At 42.0% G+C, this 23,337-nt stretch overlaps 1 protein-coding gene and 1 pseudogene across 6 annotated transcripts in view; one reads left to right on the top strand and one right to left on the bottom strand.

The window, feature by feature from the left end:
* NCOA7 (nuclear receptor coactivator 7) overlaps positions 1–22,474 on the top strand; it is a 161,951-nt gene extending 139,477 nt beyond the window's left edge. For 5 of the 6 annotated variants that reach the window (XM_004587221.3, XM_058678105.1, XM_004587222.3 and 2 more), the window contains exons 11-16: positions 571–718; positions 12,170–12,295; positions 14,932–15,084; positions 19,162–19,257; positions 19,632–19,705; positions 20,373–22,474. In XM_004587221.3, the coding sequence (XP_004587278.2) occupies positions 571–718; positions 12,170–12,295; positions 14,932–15,084; positions 19,162–19,257; positions 19,632–19,705; positions 20,373–20,508 (733 nt within the window). In that variant the 3' untranslated portion in view covers positions 20,509–22,474. Of the gene's footprint in view, positions 1–570; positions 719–10,392; positions 10,489–12,169; positions 12,296–14,931; positions 15,085–19,161; positions 19,258–19,631; positions 19,706–20,372 lie in introns of those variants that run through there. The other variant, XM_058678239.1, reaches the window with a different exon arrangement.
* On the bottom strand, positions 1,318–2,596 carry LOC118758258 (bridging integrator 3-like; annotated as a pseudogene).
* Positions 22,475–23,337: the final 863 nt, after the last annotated feature.

Here is a 23,337-nt window from a genome sequence, read left to right as displayed (position 1 = left end):
TCCCAGTGCATGTGGATCCGGTTTTCATTTGTTGGCTCTTATTTTCTTTTTTTTTTTTTTTTTTTTTTTTTTTTTTTTTAAAGATTTATTCATTTTATTACAGCCAGATATACACAGAGGAGGAGAGACAGAGAGGAAGATCTTCCATCCGATGTTTCACTCCCCAAGTGAGCCGCAACGGGCCGATGCGCGCCGATCCGATGCCGGGAACCTGGAACCTCTTCCGGGTGTCCCACGTGGGTGCAGTGTCCCAATGCATTGGGCCGTCCTCAACTGCTTTCCCAGGCCACAAGCAGGGAGCTGGATGGGAAGTGGAGCTGCCGGGATTAGAACCGGCGCCCATATGGGATCCCGGGGCTTTCAAGGCGAGGACTTTAGCCGCTAGACCACGCCGCCGGGCCCGGCTCTTATTTTCTTAAGCTTAGAAGCTACTCAGGGAATCTTGACAGAAGGGAATTTCCCAGTAACCAAATGGATTTGCCAAACAGAATTGTACAAACGTTTGTCCTTGCTAGTGCCTGACAGAGAGGCAGAGTGGGTGTTGATGCCTGTCATGAATGTGTTTTTCAGGGTGGATCATTTGTACACATTCTTTGTCCAGTGGTCTCCTGACGTCTATGGGAAAGATGCCAAGGAACAAGGCTTTGTCGTAGTGGAAAAGGAGGAACTGAATATGATTGATAACTTCTTCAGTGAACCAACCACCAAGAGTTGGGAGGTGAGTACTTAGGTGGGTCTAGGCTGTAGTGTTCTCATCAGCACAGTATCATTTAAACGACCTCCTGTTCAGACTCTCGGTAGCTCCCTGGTGGAATAACTCATGGGTCCTTATGAGATGACTTCATTTCTCTGCTTAGAGCTAATCATATGTGGCAGGAGGATAACACCACCACTACAGTGTATACTTTCCCACAATTTATCCTGATCTCACTAAACACAACCACTGTATCCTTACTCCAGGCTCCATGCCTTCTTTCAAACTTCAGCAACTTAAAATACACACACACACACACACACACACACACACACACACAAATTGGAAACCACTTGAAAAGTACAATTCCAAATTTCAGATGAGAGACATATCTCCTGTTCTTGTTTTGAGACCTAGGGTTTGATGGGACACTATGTGTTGGGGGAGTTAACATTGGATTGAATACCACTTACACGGGATTAAATGTACATCCCAGTTACGTGTTGTAAACCCCAGAACATGATCGACCTGGGGCTTAGCCATGCACTTGACCTGCTCTTGAAGCAGCCTCTGTGGTGCTGCAAGGCTGAGGGAGGTGGTTCCAGAAGCTGCAAGGGCACCACTGGTCTCCCCTTGGTCAGAGCAGCATTGCATGTCTCTCCTACAAATGGCTTTGAAATAAAGAGGCAGCAAGGGGCCGGGGGACACACTATTTGGGGGCTTCCCAAGGTAGATATCCCTGCCCTGGGAACAGATGTCACCCACACCCTTCCAAGGGTTGATTCAGGATTGTTCCTGCTGCTTGACAAGGATGTGCTGGGGATGGTGCTGTGCAGAAAACTCCTGGCTTCTCCTAGAGGGCTGATCTGTGCCAACGTGTGGGTGGGGCAATAGTCTCAAAGAAACTAGCACCTCAGGTCAAAGAGCTGGCAAGGTAGAGCAGTGGCCACTCTGTCCAGCGAGGGGTACTATGCTTCTCACAGCTGGTGGACAGGAAGGCACAAGCTTGTGCCCAGAAAGGGCAAAGACCAGGGAGGCAGACATGTCCCAGGAGTCTTCTGAGGGGAGGGTCTCCATCATCTACCATGATGGAGAGGGCTCCAAGGTCGCATGGTTTGGTCATATTCTCCTGATCCTGCTGCTTGTCCAAGTGGTCCGGCTGGTCTCAGGAAATTTTAGACATTTCTGAATCCTATACCACCTGTTCCCAGATCAGAGACTTGAAACTGAGCAGGAAGAAGTCAAGGTGGCAGCTGTGGAACTATTGAACCTCATCCAGAAGCTGCTTGTTCTTGGCTGCGAAGTCATCCTGCATGGGCTGGAGCTGTTCTCGGGCTGGCTGAGTTTGTCCAGCACGGGCTCCATCTTGTCCTTTCGCTTGTACTTTTCTACCTTGGCGTGTAGGACCTGTTCCTATCACTTCATGGCCCTGTTGAAGCTTGGGAACATGCTGTCAATCTTTATTAAGGATTCAGTTACGAATTGGGATGTTGTTCATCTCTTCATGGCTAAAGGCTGTGTCCAGGACTGTCACCATGTCGAGAAGTTTGGTTTTGTTCACAGACAAGATTGGAGGGTAGATCATAACGTTGACATGGCCAGGTCAGCATCAGGCCTCTTCTTCATGTCCTTCTGGAGCTTCTTAACCTGCTCTTTCAGCTTTTGCCATTTCCTGTTCTCCCTTTCAGTCTCTCTCCTCTGTTGTAGGAACAGTCCGTTTCTTGGGCTGCCCCATCTTGAAAGGAATCCAGCCCATGGTCCTGGGCCTGCATCGGCCACCGGGGTCCTGAGTTACAGCCAGGTCCTCTGGGATTACTTCCAGATTCATCCAGTCTCCAGAAAGTGATATGAATCTACCACCTCTACCCAGAAGAGGCAGCATGTTTTTTTTATAAAGGGCCAGATATTAAATATTTTTGCTCTCATGACCCTTATAATCCAGTTGTAACTATTCACCTCTGCTGTTAGAGAGCAAAAGCAGTCCTGGAAAGCACATAAATGAGTAAGCATGGTTGTGTTACTTTGAGACATAATTTGTATGTCTCAAATAGTACTGCTTTTGAATTTTTAATCATTTTTTTTCATAATTTTGTGACACTATTTTCAAAAATATTGAAGATCTTTTTCAACTTCTGTGTCAGACAGAATCAGATAATGGGCTGATTTTGTCTGACAGGTTGTATTTTGCTACCTTTTTCCATCGTCCACAGGGGAGATGAGACAGGAGACGTGATGCCTGTGCTCCTCCCGACTGCTAAGTCTCTGTTTCCTGTCCTTCTCGATCTCCAGAATCTGGCTAGAGCGCTCTGCTGAGTGCTTGCTACTCTACTACTCTGCTGGAGCCCACCAAGTATTTCTTCTTGCCAGCTTAGATGGTTAATGGATTTAGGGACACACTGAATCTAGGGCCCATGACTCCTCATTCCCCCTGCACTCATCTAGCCAGCGTATAATCCTCGGTCAACTCAACCTCACACCTTCCCTGCTCCCTGCTGGAGAGTCCAGTCAAGTCAGGAGAATGGGCCCATCACAAATTCATGATCCTCATCCATGATTAGACATCATTTTATGTGCATATCTCCTTTTCTAAATTTGGCATTCTTCATAAACTCTCTAGGCCAGTTCTTCATCCATAAATCCCATAGGTTGACCTTCCCTTCACTTTTACAAAGAAGAGGTCACTAAAAACTTTTCTCAGCTTCCCCATCTCTCTTAATGATTGTATCAGTTCCGCTATTGAACTGGAAGGATCTCATCTCAGCCACCCTTGCATTCAGATCAAACTAGTCACACTTTTGTTTGCCTTTCTCCAGAATGTCACTTGAATATGCTTCTTTCTCACTGATACTCTTTACTTGCATTTCTTGGCTGCATCTTTCTGATTGGTTGCACCACATTGACTCGACATTGTACTCCTACACCCTTTGAGAAGGACTATTGATTCGTTTATTCATTCAGCAAGCAGTTGAGTACCTACTGAGTATTAGATATTTTCCTAGGTGCTTTAAATATAGTGGTAAACATAGTCACATCATGTCACGGCTTAAAAACTGTTGTTGGACCAGGTGTTTGGCCTGCTAATTGAGGTGCCTGCTTCCGATATTAGAGTGAATGAATTCAGTACCCTGACTCCAGGCTTCTGACTCCAGCCTCTTAATAATGCTCACCATGGTAGCCAGTGGTGATTGATTAAATAATTGGGGTGCTATCACCCATGTCAAAGACCTGCATTGAATTCCTGACCTCATGCCACAGCCAAATCAATTATACTTAAAATGATTTTTTGAATACTTATGGGAAAGTCCCTTTAAAATACTAGACAAAATTTGAACTCTTGATAATTTTGTTATCCTATGCAAAACAATGGATAAGAGCAGTAGAATTTCACATCAAAGAATTTAGAAAATTTGTTTAATACAATGCAGTAGGTAAGGTGCCAAGTACCTTACCTATTTCACAATATTACTTATAATTACAGTAATTACTTAGTCATCCTGGTCTAGCCAGGGCTATCAGGTGACACCTCCTGGAAGCAGTGATCTTTTAATTTAAGAAGATATGATGTTATGCATAACATGTTATGTTATGGATGTTATGTCATATGTAGTATATAAACTAAAATGGAAATGTGAATGGGGTGGTCACAGAATGGGGTTAAGAAATCGCATGTATTTTTAACATGTTGGCTGCTCAATATTATGTCAATTAATTCCATAACGATGTTAATTGTTGCTGATAATATGTTAGTGCTTTTATTTGATCGGGATGATACTCTGCTGGCTCTGCCCTTAGACCAGAGAGGGTCTCCCCAATAAGTAGTTGGACTTGACTGGACGATAAGATGCTGGACTCTATACTTGGCATATGCTTGCTAAGAGGGAATCTCAACTGAACTTGAATTATGGTTACGCAACAAGGTGGAGGAACCCACCATGGGGGAAGGGTGTGGGGAAGTGTGGGGAGAATCCCAGTTCCTATGAAATTACAACACAATGTAATTAATGAATAAATTTAATAAAAAAAATTTAAAAAACACAAAAAAAACAAACCAAAACAAACAAACAAAAAAAAGAAATTAGAATCTACATAGACTGAAACAAGAAACAGATTGTGTTGACCAGAGAAAATGACAAAGGAGAAGCATGGACATTTGGTGATTCAAAAAATTTACTGGGCATACAACATAGTGTGCAAAGCTGAGGGAGAGGCAAGAAGTGAGGCTGGGGGTGGAGGAGAAGCAGATCTTGAAAAGGACCTAATGGTTTTGAACGTAGAGAAGCACACAGAGGCACATAGGTCAGGGAGATCTAGAGCAGAGTTGAACAACCCTGAAAGCTTGATGGCCAGTGGGAGTCCTCAGGAACAGAAAGAGTATCAGTGAGATTGGAGCTCATCAGGAGCCTCCAGAAGATAGGGAGAAGCTGTCATACATAGCACATTGTAAGTTGATGAGAGAAGCAGGAAGATATCAAGATTGGTTTTTAGAGTGGGAATTTGATTGAACTCCCTCAAAAAGCAGCAGGAGGACTCGATTCAGCAGGAATATCTCTATGTTTTGGTTTAAACCTGGAATATAAAGGAGACAAGACTTAAACTCACAAAAAGGATCTGAAGACACCCTTTTCAAAATCTTTAGCAAAAATGCACTTATGGATGTAGGTGAGGTCATCCAAGGAAAGAGTATACAATGGGGTGAAAACAAACCTCAGAAAAGAAACTTGAAGGAAGTCAGTCTCAGAAAGGGACAAAGAAAGCAAGCGATCTTTCAAGGTGACCAAGAGGGGCAGCCGCAAAAGGGGAGGAGGGCGAGGGAAAGCAAGGGAATCTGTGTCTCAGAAGATGCTTTTCTACAAAGGAAGTCACTGGTCAAAAATGACTGGTGAGGTGGGGGAGTCGAAAGACAAGCACAGTGAATATGATTGGGGGGTGGGATTTAAGCCAAAGAAAGTAGTTTGTAACTTAGACAAAAGCAATTTCATCCAAGTGGCAGGATCAAAATTTAGATCCTGGTGATTCAGAGAACTAGCAGAGAGTGAGTAAGGAGACCCAGTGAATGTAAACAAAGAGTTCCTATTTCCTTATGGGGAGGAGAAATGAGATAACATACCAAAAGCAGAAGAGGTGAGGTGGTAGGAGGGTTTCCCTCTTGAAGAGAAGCTTTGGCATTCTGGACATGAGAGGTGGTAGAAGAGGTGGTGGGGAAGAAAAGGGAAGAAGGGGAATAGATAAGATAACCAGCACAGTGGTCCCTGAGAATTTACTGGTTATATGGAGAAAGGATTATGGTGGTTGGCAGTCAGAAAAGACAAAGGGTTGGGGGGAAGAAAAGACAAAGAGAATAAAGCATAGACTTGGTGGTGGGAAATCATGGCATTTCTTATTTGACAGCTTCCATTCTCTGTGAAGCAGAAAGGAATGGTTGCCTAATAGTGAAGGGAAATTCACGGGATATGGAGTAAATGCAGCTATCAGACTGTCTGGCACTGCAGGTCCCATGGGAGTCTGATCTCATCCATGTGTGGTGGCCCCGGATTGCAGGGCAGCAGGGATGTTTACAGCCATACCCTCTGCCCTTTGTTAGATCCATCGAGTAGCATTTGGAGTCTTCTAAGCCTTGTCAGCCTAAAATGACCAAGGGTAAAGAGGCCTGCCTCCAGATCTAATCCCTTCTGGAATGTGTGCTTTGTCACACATGTTTACATTCGCTGTTCCTATTTTTGCTCCCTCCCTCCCACCCCGAATGTGTCTGTGCATGCACAGAGCTTTCTATGGCAAAGCACTATCATCTTCCAGGGTCTGGCTCATCTGCTATTTCCGTGGTACTTTTAGACAAAGTTACTTCTCCTATTTTCCTGGGGCACCTTGTTCATAGCTCTGTAATATGTTGTCCAAGAATTTGCCTGTTTCCATGTGTTATGTGGGGTTTTTTTTCTCCCCATCATGCATGAGTTCCTGTTTGGAGATCACTGTTTGAAGATATATAAGGCTGTCCATCAGGCTTCCTCTTCCTTAACTTTCAATTTTCTTTCCTCTGATCTCTGCTTATCTTTCTAAATCAACTCTGCTGGCTTCTTGTGGTATGCCTAATTAGTTTCACTGTCTTCACTGTATCTTCCTTAGTTAAGCTAATCAGCTATCAAGGCTTACACTACTGATCCCACATCTGCCCCTGTCACATATCACTTTTATCCTAAGCTGCTACTTTGGAGCTCAAAGATGCCCCCATGGGCCATGCTGAAAGTCTCCAAGAGGTAAAGATGATTTAGCCAATGGATACAGGAATAACAAGTTTTGCCTTCCTCTAGCATCCCTGCCCAGAGGCCTCCAAAATATATGGGTACAAAGGAAGCAGTTGGAAGAAGTGTGTGTGTGTGTGTGTGTGTGTGTGTGTGTGTATGTTTATTCTTAGATTATAGGCTTTCAACCCTGGATAGACCAAATTCCAGAAAGAAGCTACAGATCAATAAGCACCTTCATCCGTTCTTGATTAGGCCCGAATACCTTGAGCTAAAGCAGACCTCTTAATGCCTATTTCACTCTGTTCCACTAATCAGACTGGACTATCAGGCCCTCACGTGTCCAAGTAGGAGAGGAGGTGACATGTACCAACACCAGAGGAGAAGGAGGTAATGAGACAGGCAAAGGGAGAAAGGTCTACTTCTGGATCTGAGACAAGGGAGTATGGGGACATACTGTTGAGTAAGTATGTCTTTGGGACAAGTTTCCAAAACTGAAGTAGAGTAAGAGGAAGCAGGGAGATGGCAAAGGAGAAAACAAGTGATTGTCGTGTTCTCAGCTCCTAGTGACCTCACCAATACCTGTGACACATACAAGGAAAAGTTGCCTAGAGTCAGTTGATTGTACTGTCAAGCAGCCTTATCTCTGCTTTCTCTCCACAACAGCAGACAGAATCCAATAATACAACCAGAGGAAGAATGGTGGCCCAGCTCCCTCCAATGCAGTAGCAGGCTGTTAGCATTATCTTGAAGCCAGTATCTTGTCACAGCATTTCTCCTGCTCTGTGGTTAGAGGAGGAGGACCTGTGCCCCCCAAAACATGGTAGAGGCAGATGACATATTGAATAGTGAACTTTTTTCCCCAGTACTGTTTAATGATTTCCTTTTCCTCCTTTACATCATTAGGTCTTATATTGGTAATTTGCTCTCTGTTTAAGGTGTCCCTTAAATACACAAGTGATCTCATATACTCCCAGGCTAAAAACCTTCAGCCGTCCTCCTCTCCCCCAACCTTCCCTTTGCCTTTAGCAGTACATATATCTGAACAACATTTCACTAGAAAAATCACTCAGGGATTTAAAAGGGACAGTAAATACACATGCACACACACACACACACAGTCACTCACTCACTCCATCTGCTGGTTCATTCCCTAGGTGCCATAACCACTCAGGCTGGGCCAGGCCAAAGCCAGGAACCAGGAACTGCATCCCAGTCTCCCATGTAGATGTCAACTTCATTCCTTACCACTAATGACTTTGATTGAGTAGGTCTGGAGGAGGAATTACAGAATCTACATTTTGCATAGCTCCCAGGTGATTCTGAAGAATAGCCATGTTTTAGAAACACAGACCAAAGGATAAATTCTAAACACTTTCAGGACATCAAACTTCCTCATTCTCTCTTCTCTTGCTCCCTCCCTAGCCCCATTTATCTCGATTGTGTTCCTTGCTCCCCCTTCTGCAGCCCTAGAAACCCTAGAACTCCTCTCTGTATCTGGCCATCCTCCAAACTCCACCCTTAGCTCTCAAACTGAAGCACCTTATCAGTAACCCAACTCAAAGCTCCACAGATAGTTCCAGCCTCGTCTGAGTGTTTACAAGAACTTCAGCATTTGTATACCATGAGGAAAATCATTTAAGTTTCTATACTGTCTCTTCACACTTAGTGGAGACTGTGGACTGCTTAACTTCTTTGTGCCTGGCAAAGCACTAGGCTCTCACGATCAGATAGGAAGCCCTGGGACTGGCACTGTGGCTTAACAGGTAAAGCCATAGCCTGTGTTACCTGTATCCAATACAGGTACCAGTTGGAGTCCTAGCTGCTCCACTTGTGATCCTGCTCCCATGTGAGAGATCTGGAAGAAGCTCCTGGCTTCTGAGTTCAGTCTGCCCCAGCCTTGGCCATTGTAACCTTTTGGGGAGTCTACCAGGAGATGAAGGATTCTCTTTCTCTTTTTCTTGCTTTTCCAACTCTACGTTCCAAATAACTAAAATTTAAAAAAAAAAGCAGTCCTGAATAAAAAAATAAAGTTATTTTTTAGGAGGAGCAAGTATTTCTCCAATAAAGATGCATGGATCTCACACCAGTGTACCTGATTTTGATACAAAACTGTAGCCCTGCTGGCTATTGCATCATTTTGGGGAGTGAACCAGCAGATGGTAGCTATCTGTCAGTCTCTTTTCTCTCAAATTACAAAAGAAAAAAAAAAAACGGAGGCAAGTACTTGACACAGCAGTGGAGTTGCTACTTATGATGTGCTTGATCCCATATCACAGTCCCTGGGTCTGAGTCAAGGTCCACTTCTGATTCTAGCTTCCCACTGATGGGCAGTCTGGGAGGCAGCAGGCGATGTCCAATGTTTGTGTCCCTGACACCCACACGAGAGACCAACACTGAGTTCCTGGCTTTCATCAGCCTGGTCCAGCCCTAGCTATTGTGAGCATTTGAGGAGGGACCCAGCAGATGGGAGGGAACTTTCCCCCCCCCTCTCTCTCTCAAAAATAAATTAACCAAAATATAGTGAATTTTTTTAAATGCTAACTTTTCTGAAGTGCCAGGGACTAAAAAAAAATGCTTTCATTGGCACAGAATCCCAAGGATTAGGCTCCAGGGTCTTGAGCCGGTTTCAGCTGACCAGGGGTCATCACTGATTGGCCAGGGAGTCCTCTTTTTGACTGGCCTCCCAGAATGAGCTGTGCAGTAGGTCCCTGAGTCCCTTCATAGCCTCTGAGACCAATAGCTACTTCAGATCCCGGGAGAGTCAGAGAAAGATCACCGAAAACCAATGCAATGGCCATCTTTCCAACCCTGTGACATTTTATTTGAGGAGAAGAGAATCACCATGCTTACCCTCATGAAGACCAATCATACAGTGTAAAAGGCTCAGTGTTACTCTGCCAGCTGTTACGTAAAATTACATCATAGAAACCAGATGTTCTCTCATTTTTTTGATTTGTTCAGCTCACAGCCAACAAATCTGACATGGCATTGGAGTGAAATTCATTGTTCTCTTTAAAGAACTTACCTCACTTAAATGCTGCTTTTCATCTTGCCTTGGAGACTCGGACTAATGCCGTGGAGTGCATGTTGTATCTAAAATGCAGGTTTAAAGTTAACAGTGGGGCTTGGGGGAGAGAAAAACTAAAAAGAGAGGGCTAGCTAAAGGAAGTTCATCAACAGACAGAAAGTAAGACATAAGAAGAAAAAAGAGGGAGAACAAAACAACAATGGGGTTTTATTGAACGGTTGGGAAAGCACCGTTGTAAAGGTGAAAGTGTCATTTTACAGTATTACAGAGATGCCTGACAGGAAGTGGGTTTGTTCTCAATCCTAATTTGGGCGTGTTCCTGTAGAAATGTTGAACCCTCTCCTAAGGAAAACAGAAACTCAGCCGTGCAGGAAACTAGATACTGAGAGAGCAGTTGTAGCTCAGCGTAGCTGTAAGTAACCACATCAGACAGCAAGCCTTCCCTTCTCAGCATGCGGGGCAGAAGGGTGCCATTGGACATCCAGATTTTCTATTGTGCTAGACCTGACCAGGAGCCTTTTGTGAAGGTATGTTGGAGTGTGACCTTAAGGGCTAACGCTGGGCTTAGAATACGCAGAGATGTTTTGAAATTCCTTTGAGTTAGATGGGATTGTGCTGACATTTCGCCCACAGCAGGTGTTGATTCATTGCACAGCTAGGTGTGTGGTGATTGCCCTTTCCCTTTCAACTTAGAAATCTGTGTTTGTTTTCACCCTGCAGTTTTGTACCTGTGGTAAATGTAGTCTTCCCACTCTGTGTTGTTTCAGACATTTAAAATACCGGCTCTCTGTTCTTTTGATAATGTTTTCTCTGTGGTATGTATTCCTTCAGGAGATAATAAAATGTAACAGCTGATTTCCTTTCCTGTAAATCTACAAGTGGTAGTTTTTGTATTTCACAAGGTGTATCATCCGACAGTTTGCACTGGATGCAACTTGCATGTTTTCTCTCTGTAATGCAGAAGTCATTAGTACTGGCTTCCCAGGAATGTTGGTGAAGTAGTTTTGTTATGTATTTCCCCTCCGTTTCAAAATAATTTCTTCAGCGATGCATTTAGAATTGTAGAGGAGGCAAAAGTTGGATTTTTGTGCTATAACATGTTGACTTGTATGCGTAGATTTTGTGGTAGGCAGAGTATTAAAAAGAAAGGATGCCCTTATCTAGGAGTCATCGTGAAAGGGGCCATAGTAGATGAAAGTGAATTAAAAGCATGCAAATATGTGAAAATAAAATACCACATTATACCCTAAAGCTAGGTTATCATGAAGATGGATTTTAAGGTGAAACTGACTTTGTGGTTCCTGAGTATGGTTCATACCAGTCAAGAACATTGTGAACAACATAATGTTTCTCCGTTTGAAAGATGGAAGAATACTTTGATCATCTCTTATTTGTACATATAAAGTCATAATTTGTTGTAATTTAAAGTAAAGCTGCATGGTGCTCCTGTGGTTGCTCCTGATAGCTGTAATCATTCATTATTTCTGTCAGAGTTGGTTGCTATGTGTACAGCCTTGAGAGAAAATGCCAGGAGCCTTGATTAAGAACTGTCCTTATCTCCCCAAACTTCTTATTTATAGAAGAATTACTAACTGAATGATCTCTTATTATTTCCTTGACAACTCAAATATAGATGCAGGAGAAAAATATAGGGTATCCATTAATTATGGAGTTATATACAGTTCTCAAGCACTGAGCAATCTACAGCAGAAATAAAACTGCAGTACTCAGGAGTTCTGTATATTAAGGGCTTCAGCTGCAGTGTCTTAAATTCTGCATTCATTCTGAAATTGGAAAAATGAGTCGTTTCTAGAACAGGTGTTTGGTGCCCTGGCTAACATGCTGCTTGGAGTGCCTGCACGCCATATAAGTGCCAGTGTTAGAATCCTGGCTCTGCCCCTGATTCTAGCTTCTTAATGTGTACCCTAGGAGACAGAGGGTGAAGGCTCAGGTAGTTGAGACCTGCCACCTCTATAGGGGATCCAGAGGGGTGGCAGCTCCTAGCTTTGGCCTGATCCAACCTGAGCTGTTATCTGTGCCTGCCACTAAAACAAATTACATTTTCTGAGCTGGGGTGGCGGAAGGTAAAAAATAGTCACTTCCTTAGAGTCTTGTTCAGTTTTTCTCTTGCTATCGAACCTTTAGCATGGGTTCTCTGAGGGACTTTTAGCAGTTAGAAGAAGCTCTGTGGTTGTTTTCTCTGTGCAGATTATCACCGTTGAGGAGGCAAAGCGCAGGAAGAGCACGTGTAGCTACTATGAAGATGCAGACGAGGAGGTGCTGCCCATCCTGCAGCCCCACAGCGCACTCCTGGAGAACATGCACATAGAACAGGTGTGTTTCCCTGGGCCTTCAAAGTATTTTCCATCCCTGCCTGTGCTTGTTCTTCTGACTTGGAGTGAAGCTTGAATCAGGTGAACGACGAGGAATGCCAACAGCCTTCCCAAGGCCTGCATCCCCTTTTCTGTTTCTGAAAAGTTGCCAGCAGGGGCACACATTGTGGCACGGTGGATTAAGACACTGCTTGGTATTCTGGCACCTCACATGCAAGAGCATCCCATATTCAAGTCCCTATTACTCCACTTTCTATCCAACTCCCTGCTTGGGTACCTGGAAAGACAGTAGATGATGATTCAAGTGCGTGGGTCCCTACCACCCAGGTATGAGACCAAATAGAGGTCGAGATTCCTGGATTTGGCCCAGCCCAGCTGTGCCTGTTGTGGCCATTTTGAGAATAAACCAGTATATGTAACAACTCTCTCTCTCTCTCTCTCTCTCTCTCTCTCTCTTTCGTTTTCCTGCAAATGGAAACCAAAAGACAAACATTGAAAAACGTTACAGCAATCTTCCTTCCTTATCTCCTTCTTGGAGGATTAGGCTGTGAGACTCTAACATCCTCCTGTTGGACCAATAGAAATGTCTTTTCATACCATAAATTCTTATTCCTGTCCTACCATAGCCCTTATGTACTTAACACAGACCCAGAATTATAGCAGTGATTCCCGCAGGGTTCTAATGGTTTTCACTGACATTGCAGGTATATTTTACTTAGACTGTGAAAAGCACTTGTTTCTCCATAATTTCTTTCTGTGTTTATGAATATTTGTAGGTCTAAGTTCTACATTTATATTGAGAGACATTATGTTGCACACCAACATATACATGCACACACGCACATGTACACACACACACACACACACACACAGGTCCCATCAACTGGTTCACTCTCAGATGCCTGCCCCCATGCTATATCTGAGAGCCAGGAGTTTAATCCAGGTCTCTCATGTGGGTGGGGGGCCCCAGTTATATGAGCTATAAGCACTGCTTTTCAGGGTCTGCATTAGCAGGAAACAGGAGCTGGAGGCAGGAATCCACCCCAGGCCTGCTGTTAAGAGATGTAGTCATCTTACCCACTAGGCCAAGTGCTTGCCCTTTGTAATGCACTTACATATTTAATAAAGAATCTTTTGAATCCTTTGCACTTCCCTCAGTAGTTATCTTAGAAATCAGAATTTCACAAACCATAGGCAATCCAGTTTCCAAGCCCTAATTTCAAAAATGAGTCAGAAAAGGCCCAAGGAAAGCCAACAAACTTCAGCAACCACTTACAGACATGGGGTTCATGTCTGCAGTGGAGCTAATTTTGAATACTGCATTAGCCTCTTTGAGTAGTATTTTTTAAAGAAATACACGTTATTTATATCTATAGCAGACTTGGTTGGTATAAATACTGATATACAGTGGATTCTGGAGAGGTTTCATCATGCTTGGAGTGGCGAGATCAGCAGTAATTTGGAACTGTTGAACTATTGAAACCTAATGTGCAGGACCCTCAGAGCATGCCCCACCTCAGGGACCCTAGGGTGGTGTCAGGTAGCTGCCCTGCATGCTGGGGTGCAGAGGCATTTGGGAGGCTGGGTGTGGCTTCTCTGCTTGTCTTCCCTCTTCCCCCAGATACAAGAAGGAAAGAAAGAGAAAGTTGAAATGTGATCTCACCCACCTTCCTGTAGCCCTTGACTTTAATCACCCTCATCAACTATGTAAAAATCATCAAAAATAAAAATTAAAAAAAGGAAAAAAATCCTTGATATAACTGAAAGACATAGTTGCACTGAAGACAGATTCAAATAAAAACACCTATTCTCTTACTCTCACTTCAGTAGGAAACTGCAGCTGTAAGTATCTCTGAGCTAAGAAAATGTAGAATAATTGCAGGGACTGGCATAGTGGCACAACCAGTTAAGCCACTGCCCACAACACTGGGCATCCAATTTGAGTGCCAGTCTGAGTCCTGGAGACTCTATTTCCTCTCCAGCTCCCTGTTTGTGTGCCTGGGAAGGCAGCAGGTTATTGCCTGAGTACTGGGGCACCTGAACCCGCTGGGAGAGGCCCAGATGGATTCCCTGCTCCACAGCTTCTACCTCTCCCAGTCTCGGCCACTGTGGCCATTTAGGGAGTAAATAGTGAATGGAAGACATCTCTCTTCCTCTGTGTTTAACCATGTATATCAAATAAATAAATCTGAGAGAAAGAAGGTACAGCCAATTGGAGAAATGTGAGCAAACTTTAAGAAGTTCATAGCAGTTGGAATTGAACAATAATGAACATTTTCCATGAGCTTTTTCAACACCCATCCCTGTTTGAACGTTTTGGTAGAAATCAGGTTGGAGTGTGCCTAGTGCATATCTCTTACCCACTTCAGTCTGTATCTTCAAAGTACAGAGGCATGTGAACCCTAGTGTGAGACCCTTCTGGGTACAGCATCCTCTGGGTAGATTCCCTGTCTGGGAAAAGCCGTCCAGCTGTGATTTTCTCTGCTTGTATTGTGGCAAATAGTTGCCTCAGTAAAGGGGAATGGTATGTAAGTGTCTGGTTTTGAGTTTGAAACACAGGCACTTGTGTTCTGCCTGTTCTTGGTGAGTGATTTGTGGGTCGCCCGTCTGCTTACATCTCCTGCTTTGGACCTGCAGCTGGCCCGGCGCCTTCCAGCAAGGGTGCAAGGGTATCCCTGGAGACTAGCCTATAGTACACTAGAACACGGAACCAGCCTGAAGACTCTGTATCGGAAGTCAGCATCACTGGATAGCCCTGTCCTGTTGGTCATCAAAGATATGGATAATCAGGTGAGGCCTGTTCCACTCATCAAAAATGTTTTAAATGTGGTTTTCTAGTTCACCCAATAGTAGAGAGACCAATGCAATGAATGAATACAATGAGGTCCCATCATCCAGATGCCACGGTTGGCATGATTCTGCCATAGTTCCTTCATCTATTTTTGTTTTGTTTTGTTTTTTTCCTTTAGCTTTGTTAAGGTATTTTGCAGTAAATCTTTTTTATATCATCCTGCCTCTACTTAGGCCAGTCACTTGTAAATGGAAAAACAGAGCATATTTCCAAATGTGGTCTCATTTTAAAGATTTATTTTTGCTGTGCTTACCACAGATTTGGAAACCAAAATAATATTTGGCAAGCTAAATCTGGAAAAGTCAAATTTCAATTTCAATATAGTTGCAGAAACTATTTTGGTGCAATAGTGTAGCTTTCTTTGTGTGGCTAACATCTTCTGCAAACCTTGCCTGGGTAACAGTTGTGAGGGACAGTCAGTAAGGCTATGGTGTGTGCCATGCCTGGAAAGCCCAGCTGTTGAAAAACAGCAGGGGATGTGTTTCAGCTTTTCTGACTTGACTCTCACTTCTGTTCAAGTTGGGTTTCTTGGAGAAGCCCACTGGAGAAATCTAGCTGTTACCACCCTACTGCAATCTATGTTCTTCCCTCTTCCCTCACATAACAGTGAATGAAATGAATCTGTCCAGGTTTCTTTCATTTACTACCGTACCAAGCTCTTGTATCAGTAGTCAGCCTTATTCACATGTGTTCTTCATTCATCTCAATTTGATCTGTGTTACAATTAGAAGAAACTCTTGGGCCTGGCACAATAGCCTAGTGGCTAAATCCTCCCCTTGCATGCACTGAATCCCATATGGGCACCAGTTCATGTCTCGGCGGCCCCACTTCCCATCCAGCTTTCTGCTTGTGGCCTGGGAAAGCAGTTGAGGACGGCCCAAAGCCTTGGGACCCTACACCCATGTGGGAGACCTGGAAGAAGCTCCTGCTTTGAATTAGCTTACCTCTGGCCATTGCAACCAATTGGGGAGTAAACCAGCAAATGGTTGACTTAGCATCTGGTTCCTATGGTTCATTCTTTCCATATATCTACCTTTCCAATAAAAAATAAGATTTGTTAGGAGTCAAAGATGTGGATGCTCTTCTTTTCTTCTTACTGATACTGAAGTGGATTTTTATTCAACAGTCATTTGATTTTGTTTTTAAAATGTATTATTTTTTATTGGAAAGCACTCCTACGCGCTGCTGGATCAACAGTAATGACTTAACCCATTGACCCACAATGCCAGTCGGACCTTGTCTTTCTTAATGGTGATTTTTGTGACTTTGTGCAGAAACAACAGTAGCTTGAGATTTGCAGGGAGGAATTGAACTGCTCTTAGTGTTACTATTATTGTGTCCTAATTGATAACATTTTGTTTGATAGCAATTCATACTGAATACTGGGTAGAAACAAAATAAAAAGTTAGGATAATAACAAATGGTGTCAAATACAGTGAATTTGATGGAGTAGTTGGAAAGTTGGATGCTATGTCTTGAATGTAATATGGCCAGGTTTTCTTGGAACACCCACGTAACGCTTGCCCGTCACAGTAGATTAGTTTTATTTATTGATGCAAGATATCAACTTTGGTGGGGTGGGCATAACTGTTCACACAGAGCAGGTCTGATGAAGTAGTTTCACCAAGCTGCCTGTCAGCAGCTGCCTGCAAGAGGCCTGTAAGTGAAGGCTCCACTGTTACGGGTGGAGTCTCACTGATTCATGCACCCTGGAGCACTTGTATTGTTTCAGGACACCTGGACACTAACTCTGCTTTCTCCACCCCACTTAGCCCTAGGGAAAGAATGAGGCTTTGCTGTGTTTAGCAACATGACAGAACAACACCTGTAAATGTACTTGCAAATGAATTAAAATGAAATGCTGGTGTAAAAATATTACACATGAAGAATGGCATCGGTTAGAAGTTCTGCAGAATCAGTCCCAGGGAAAGAACCATAACTGACGGAGGTTCTGAAAACAACAGCTGAAAGTCTGAAAGTTGGCCTAAGGGCATATAGCAAGTGAAGAAATATTTGTTCAAAAACATCTAATAAAACTCAGTAATGACAGTGATATTCTGAGGCACAGTCTTCTTTCCCTTCCCAACCCCCAGCTCAGACTGCCAGCAACTCCGCTCCAGGCAGGAGTGTCTAACACGATGGGGCTCCCTCCTTCCCCAGCTCCCAGGTAGCTGTGGTGTATCGCTGTCTAGATGCAGGTCCCCAGCACTTCTTGGCCCCTACCCAAGGTCTGGGTTTCAGAGGTTCAACATCTAGGCCAGTCTAGGGGTAAGAGGATCTCTTCCTCAGTCCAGATCTGTTACAGTGCAGGACACAAGATGGGCTTGAGATACGTACAGGAAGACCAAGAGGAGGTAAGCCAAGACCAGAGGCTGCTATCTCTGCCTATCACCCTGCTCACAAATATTATTTTTTCTCTAAGGAAAGAAAGCCATTGTCCAGCAGTGGCTTCCAAGAAGCAAGCCTTAAGACACGGAGGAACTAACTTTTTCACATTTGTGTAAGGAGGTTCAGAGCACCCTAGGAAATCGTCAAAGTGCTGCTGGCAGACAATGAAGAGGAAACCATGAAGGCAACAGGCTAACCCGTAGACAGTATAGTCTACCAGAATCAGAAGAGACAGCTAATGAGCAGTTTCCCCAGCTTAGGATAAAATTTCTAGACTGGCCAACCTACCCCTTCATACAGGGACTATAGCTAGGCCTTTCTGAAGACAATAGAGCCATTGTCAGATATTTAATAATGCCTAATTTATACTCAATTCCAATGAGGTACAGAAATAATACTCCTATATTGCCTTGTTACATCTTTCCATTTTATGTGATGTTGCTTTACACACTCACATCTGTGTATACTGAAAACCAAAAAAATTGGCCATAATAAATGTATTATATACTTTATGTAATCTCATATCTACAAAACAAAATAAAGGAAGAAAGAAGAACAAATATACACTTAAAATTTTTCTTTAATTAATTATTTTTTTTATCATTCTTGGTTGTCGTAATTTATTCTTATGCATTTCTTTGTCCTGACTTTGCTAAATACATTGAATTCTTACATGTTTTATGCCAAACAATACCATTATACACATGATGTTGTCTGTCGTTTGCTTCCAAATAATAGAATAAAAGACAATGAATATTTTGGATACTTCAGATTAACATGTTAGCCTAATTCATTAGTTTCATCCAACCAAATGTTTCAAATGATTTGTACAATGTCCAGGAAATATTAGCTAATAAGGAATATAATTATTTCGAACCCTCAGTACTGCACCAGGACTGAAAAGGAAGGTAGGCAGCTGGGGTGGTGGGTGTGTGTAGTCTGACAACTAGTCTTTAGGTGACTAGAATCTTCTTTCCAAAAAGGGGGAGGAAACATTGACTTAAACGTATCTAAATCTTACCTAGTGTCAGGGAGGTTGTTTTTTTTTTTTTCAAGTTTTCACACTACATGCTAAGATATAGTGGATCAATCATTTTAAAGATCAGGTTTTAATAAGTATTTGAATTTTTGGATTCCCTTACAACAATGCTATAAAGGAAGATGTTATAAGGGAATCCAATATATGTGGTAAAAAATAATGAATTTTCTTTTCTCTTATAAAACATAAGAAATGAAACTAATTCTCCCAAGCACTCACTTCTGCATCTCTTTGTTTACTGTTGCCTTTGTTGTCTGTATTCACTTTTGAAAAGAAAAAAAAAGTGGATTCAGTGTTTGAGTTTGGCATTCTTTTAAAGCTGGGCCAAGGCGTTGGTCTTCAACAAGCAGGTTCTCTGAATTTTGTCTGATGGATTTTCCTTGCGAAAGTCGGCCACTTCAGATTCAGTTAGAATTGGGGATATTATATTGATTCTTTCATTTACTTAAGCACTTTAGTTTAGTAAAAAAATCTTTGCCAGAAGACAGATTATGAGCTGGCAGAACAAGACTGTGTTGAAAATACTTCCGAAAGCCCTTGTATAAGAAGTCTTGGTCTGAAAAGTCAATAACATTTCTTTCTTTGATAGATTTTTGGAGCATATGCTACTCATCCTTTCAAGTTCAGTGACCATTATTACGGCACAGGCGAAACTTTTCTCTACACATTTAGCCCTAATTTCAAGGTAGGAGATGGGGGGATGTCCAGCTTTTCAGTGTCACAATGTCACCAGGAAGGTGGGTTGGGGAGGGGGTGACTATGAAGGCAGCAATTGTCCTATAGCCTCTTCTGGACTCCTGCCAGCCTCGTTAGCACTCTGGGACTATAACACACGAACAGCTTACCAGGCCTTGGATGTTGCTCAGTTTGGCCCCCAGACAGGGCCTGTAATTGAAAGTGCATGGGGACTGCATTGCAGGGTGGGCCACCTCTGGCACTGAGGAGTTACTGCAGTCAGCTGAGTGATTCCCTTCCATATAGAGGTTCACACTACATTTACTCTTCAGTAATGTCTCCAGGTTAAAATGTTTGTTCTCTGTTTTGTGTTTCTGTCCCTAGGTCTTTAAGTGGAGTGGAGAAAACTCGTATTTTATCAACGGAGACATAAGTTCTTTAGAACTTGGTGGTGGAGGGTAAGGTGGTGGTTGTTATTGCTAATTTTTTAAAGATTAATTTTTATTACAAAGTCAGATATACAGAGAGGATGAGAGACAGAGAGGAAGATCTTCTGTCCGATGATTCACTCCCCAAGTGAGCGCAACGGCCAGTGCTGTGCCAATCTGGAGCCAGGAGCCATGAACTTCCTCCAGGTCTTCTATGCAGGTGCAGGGTCCCAAGGCTTTGGGCTGTCATCAACTGCTTTTCCGGGCTACAAGCAGGGAGCTGGATGGGAAGTGGAGCCACCAGGATTAGAACCAGTGCCCATATGGGATCCCGATGCATTCAAGGCGAGGACTTTAGCCGCTAGGCCACCACGCCGGGCCCTGTTATTGCTATTGTTATTTTACTACAATGGAGTTAGTGTCAGATGACTTTTAGCTAGACTGTGCTAAACATGTGACTTAACATTGAGACAAAGAATTGCAGGTAAAGTTCATGTGCCTAAATGAGCAACTGCTACCACTTGTCTTTTAGAAAAGACATGTAGTTTGAAGAAAACAAAGGAGATGTACCCTGTGTTTTACAAATAGTTTAGAATTTTGTCTGTGGTGTAAAGGAAAGAAGTTGGTACAAGGGAGGGTGTTACAAGTTCAACATAGAATAGAAATGTTTTTAGATTTTTTTTTTTTTACTTTTCAGGGGGCGATTTGGTTTGTGGCTAGATGCTGATTTATACCATGGACGAAGCAACTCTTGCAGCACTTTCAATAATGATATTCTTTCTAAAAAGGAAGACTTCATAGTTCAGGACCTGGAGGTATGGACATTTGAATGAGATTCTCAACTCGAAAGACTGCCTTAAACACAACATTCAGAAGCCTGGGTTTGCTTTGCCCTCCTAATGCTGGCTGGAAGACGACGTCCCAGCTCAGGCTGCCCCTTCCCAACGTAATGCATTCTTTCTGCTGTCATCTCGTAGCATGATCACCCTGCAGAAAGATTCTGAAAAAAATGTGTGTGGAGGGCAAGCACTGTAGAAGGAAAGTTGAATTCCAGACTGTTGAAAGACTTCATAGTCAACTTGCTTCCAATTCAAAAAGTGAGGAATCAGAGTCTTTATAGTTGTATGGGTTAATGCAACTTTTATTTTTGGTAACTGTGAAAAAAAAATAGATACTGTTGGAAATATATACATGCCTTGTGTATTTATCAACATAATTTTCATTACCAAAATGTACAGATATTGTTTGCCATGGAAAAGTTTTGTCACATTCAAAAAAATTGAAAGTACATAGCACTTAAGGTGAATAGTTTTTTTAATTTATTTATTATTTCTAGTACTTTGTCTATAATTTGCATATTTTTCTTTTAATATGTCATATTGAAATAAAGAAATGTATACATTTTATGCTATGTATGGGGAACAAATCTGTTTGATTTATATAGTTTTATATTGACTTTTTCTTTGCCCTGATTATTTAGGGTGATAGGCCATCAGCATATGTGTGTATATATCCATATATGAATATATAATACTGAACTTTGGAAAATTCAACACCCGTGTTCATTGATTTGTCATATTATAGAACTTCTTTTGAGTTAGCCATTAAAAGGTACGTTTTTAGTTACTCAGCCCTGAGCATATTTGAGTCAAGAAGAATGTACCGTTTTTCATAGTCGTAAGTTGATATTTATAAAATGTATACCTTTATTAACCTAGAATTAGAACAAACCCTCCTTTGGAAACAATGTTTGGCTTCTTAAAAAATCATGTGTGTTAATAGCAAAAACTTTATTTTCGTAGTATTTTTTGCACAGCTTTCCCTAAGTTTACATTAATGAGCAGGCCTCTATTTTAAAAGGGATTGGGTGTTTTAATTTCTGCATTTTTTAAAAATCAAATGAAAAATGTCAGTTTGGACCAATTATCTTAGTTTTTAGATTTTTTTTTATTTGAAAGAAAGCAATGTAATGAAATGTATTCGTGACAAAATTTGAAATAAAAAAGAAAATCTGTTTTAAATTCCAGCCCAATTTTCTCATCATTAAAACTTTTATTAAAATTATAATAAAGCCTTGTTAAAAATCTAACCAATATTGTTGATTGCCAAACTTTTCTGAAAGCCAAAGACTGCTTATGGAAAAAAAATTACAAATAATAGCCAAAGCTGAAAACTGGACTGTCATATATTATCTCCCCATTGATATTTGAAAGGAACAATTAGTAACAAGTACTATTAATGTATTTGCATTTAAAATTTTCTTAGAATGTTTCCTTTAAATTTTTCTTCTATTTTAGGTTACCCTTCAATTTTAGATTATTTATAAGAGAACCAACAAATATTACAGTGAGTACATGTCACAGCAACAATTATGCTACTCCCTTTTGCAGTCCATGCAAGTTTAAATGAATGCTTCCAAATTTTAAATCTGTAGTCTGGGTATACCATTCACCCAAATTCTCTTGAGAACTCTTGATTAACAACATTATTGGCAGTTTAACTTTAATCTGTTTGTTATAATATGTTGGTGTGAAATACCACAAGAATGTTTCATGATGATCATGTTTACCATTTACAACCATATGCTATTAATAAACAAAAATGGTCATTTTGCATACAGTTTACTCTTATCTAGTTTAGTCCATGATACTATACTCGGGAGAGCATACCTAGATGTTATGTTCTCTGTTTAAAACAGTATTGTCCAATCAGAAATGTGTAATCTTTCATTAATGGATACTGACTATATGTAATGCAGTGCTATCCCAATATTTCCAATAAAGGAATTTATGCACTCAGTGTGATTTTTTTTCTTTCTGTAGGATTTACTTATCAGACATTTAATTGAGTGCTGGAGTTTTTATTTTTGTAAGATGGTGATGAAATATCTGAAATTGAACAAGTTCTAGCACTAATGTTCTCATTGTCATCCTGGAAATTCCCTCTTCATTCCATCAGTTAGTGGAAATTATTTTTGTTGTTGTTACTCCAGACAAATCTTGTGCTACCTACCAGGTTCTCAGTTCTTTTTATGTTTTCCCTATTTTTATTTTAAAATTTTAGTTATTTTTATTGGGAAGGCAGATTTATGGAGAAAAGAAGCGATAGAGAGGTCTTCTATCCTCTGGTTCACTCCCCAAGTGTCCCCCAACGGCCGGAGCTGAGCTTATCTGAAGCCAGGAGCCAAGAGCTTCCTCTGGGTCTCCCACGTGGGTGCAGGCTCCCAAGGCTTTGGGCCATCCCCTGCTGCTTTCCCAAACCACAAGCAGGGAGCTGGAAGGAAAGTGGAGTAGCCAGGACACAAACCTGCGACCATATGGGATCCTGGTGATTGCAAGGCAAGGATTTAGCCACTGAGCCATAGCATCAGGCCAGTTTGTCAGTTCTTAACTGTTCTAAGCACAGTGGCTTCTTTTTAACATCTCTCTCAGCCTACTTTCTAGTTTCCTTGCAGGAGGGATCTTTTATCTTCTGATTAGATTTTTCGGCATTCTGTCCCTTCTAAAGATGAAGGTACCAAGCAATTTTTACTACTAGTTAGTGTTTCAGTGCTTAAGTCTCCATCACAGGACTTGGAAGGGGGAAGGCAACCAAGTGTTTCTTCAGACTCTGTTGAAAATGCTTCCGGTGCACCTCATGCTGTAAGTCCCTGGGGACTCCCA

Source organism: Ochotona princeps, chromosome 1 (genome assembly GCF_030435755.1).
Source record: "Ochotona princeps isolate mOchPri1 chromosome 1, mOchPri1.hap1, whole genome shotgun sequence".
NCBI classification, from domain to species: Eukaryota; Metazoa; Chordata; class Mammalia; order Lagomorpha; family Ochotonidae; genus Ochotona; species Ochotona princeps.
Note: the sequence above shows the minus strand (reverse complement) of the source record. Positions and strands in the feature narration are given on the sequence as shown.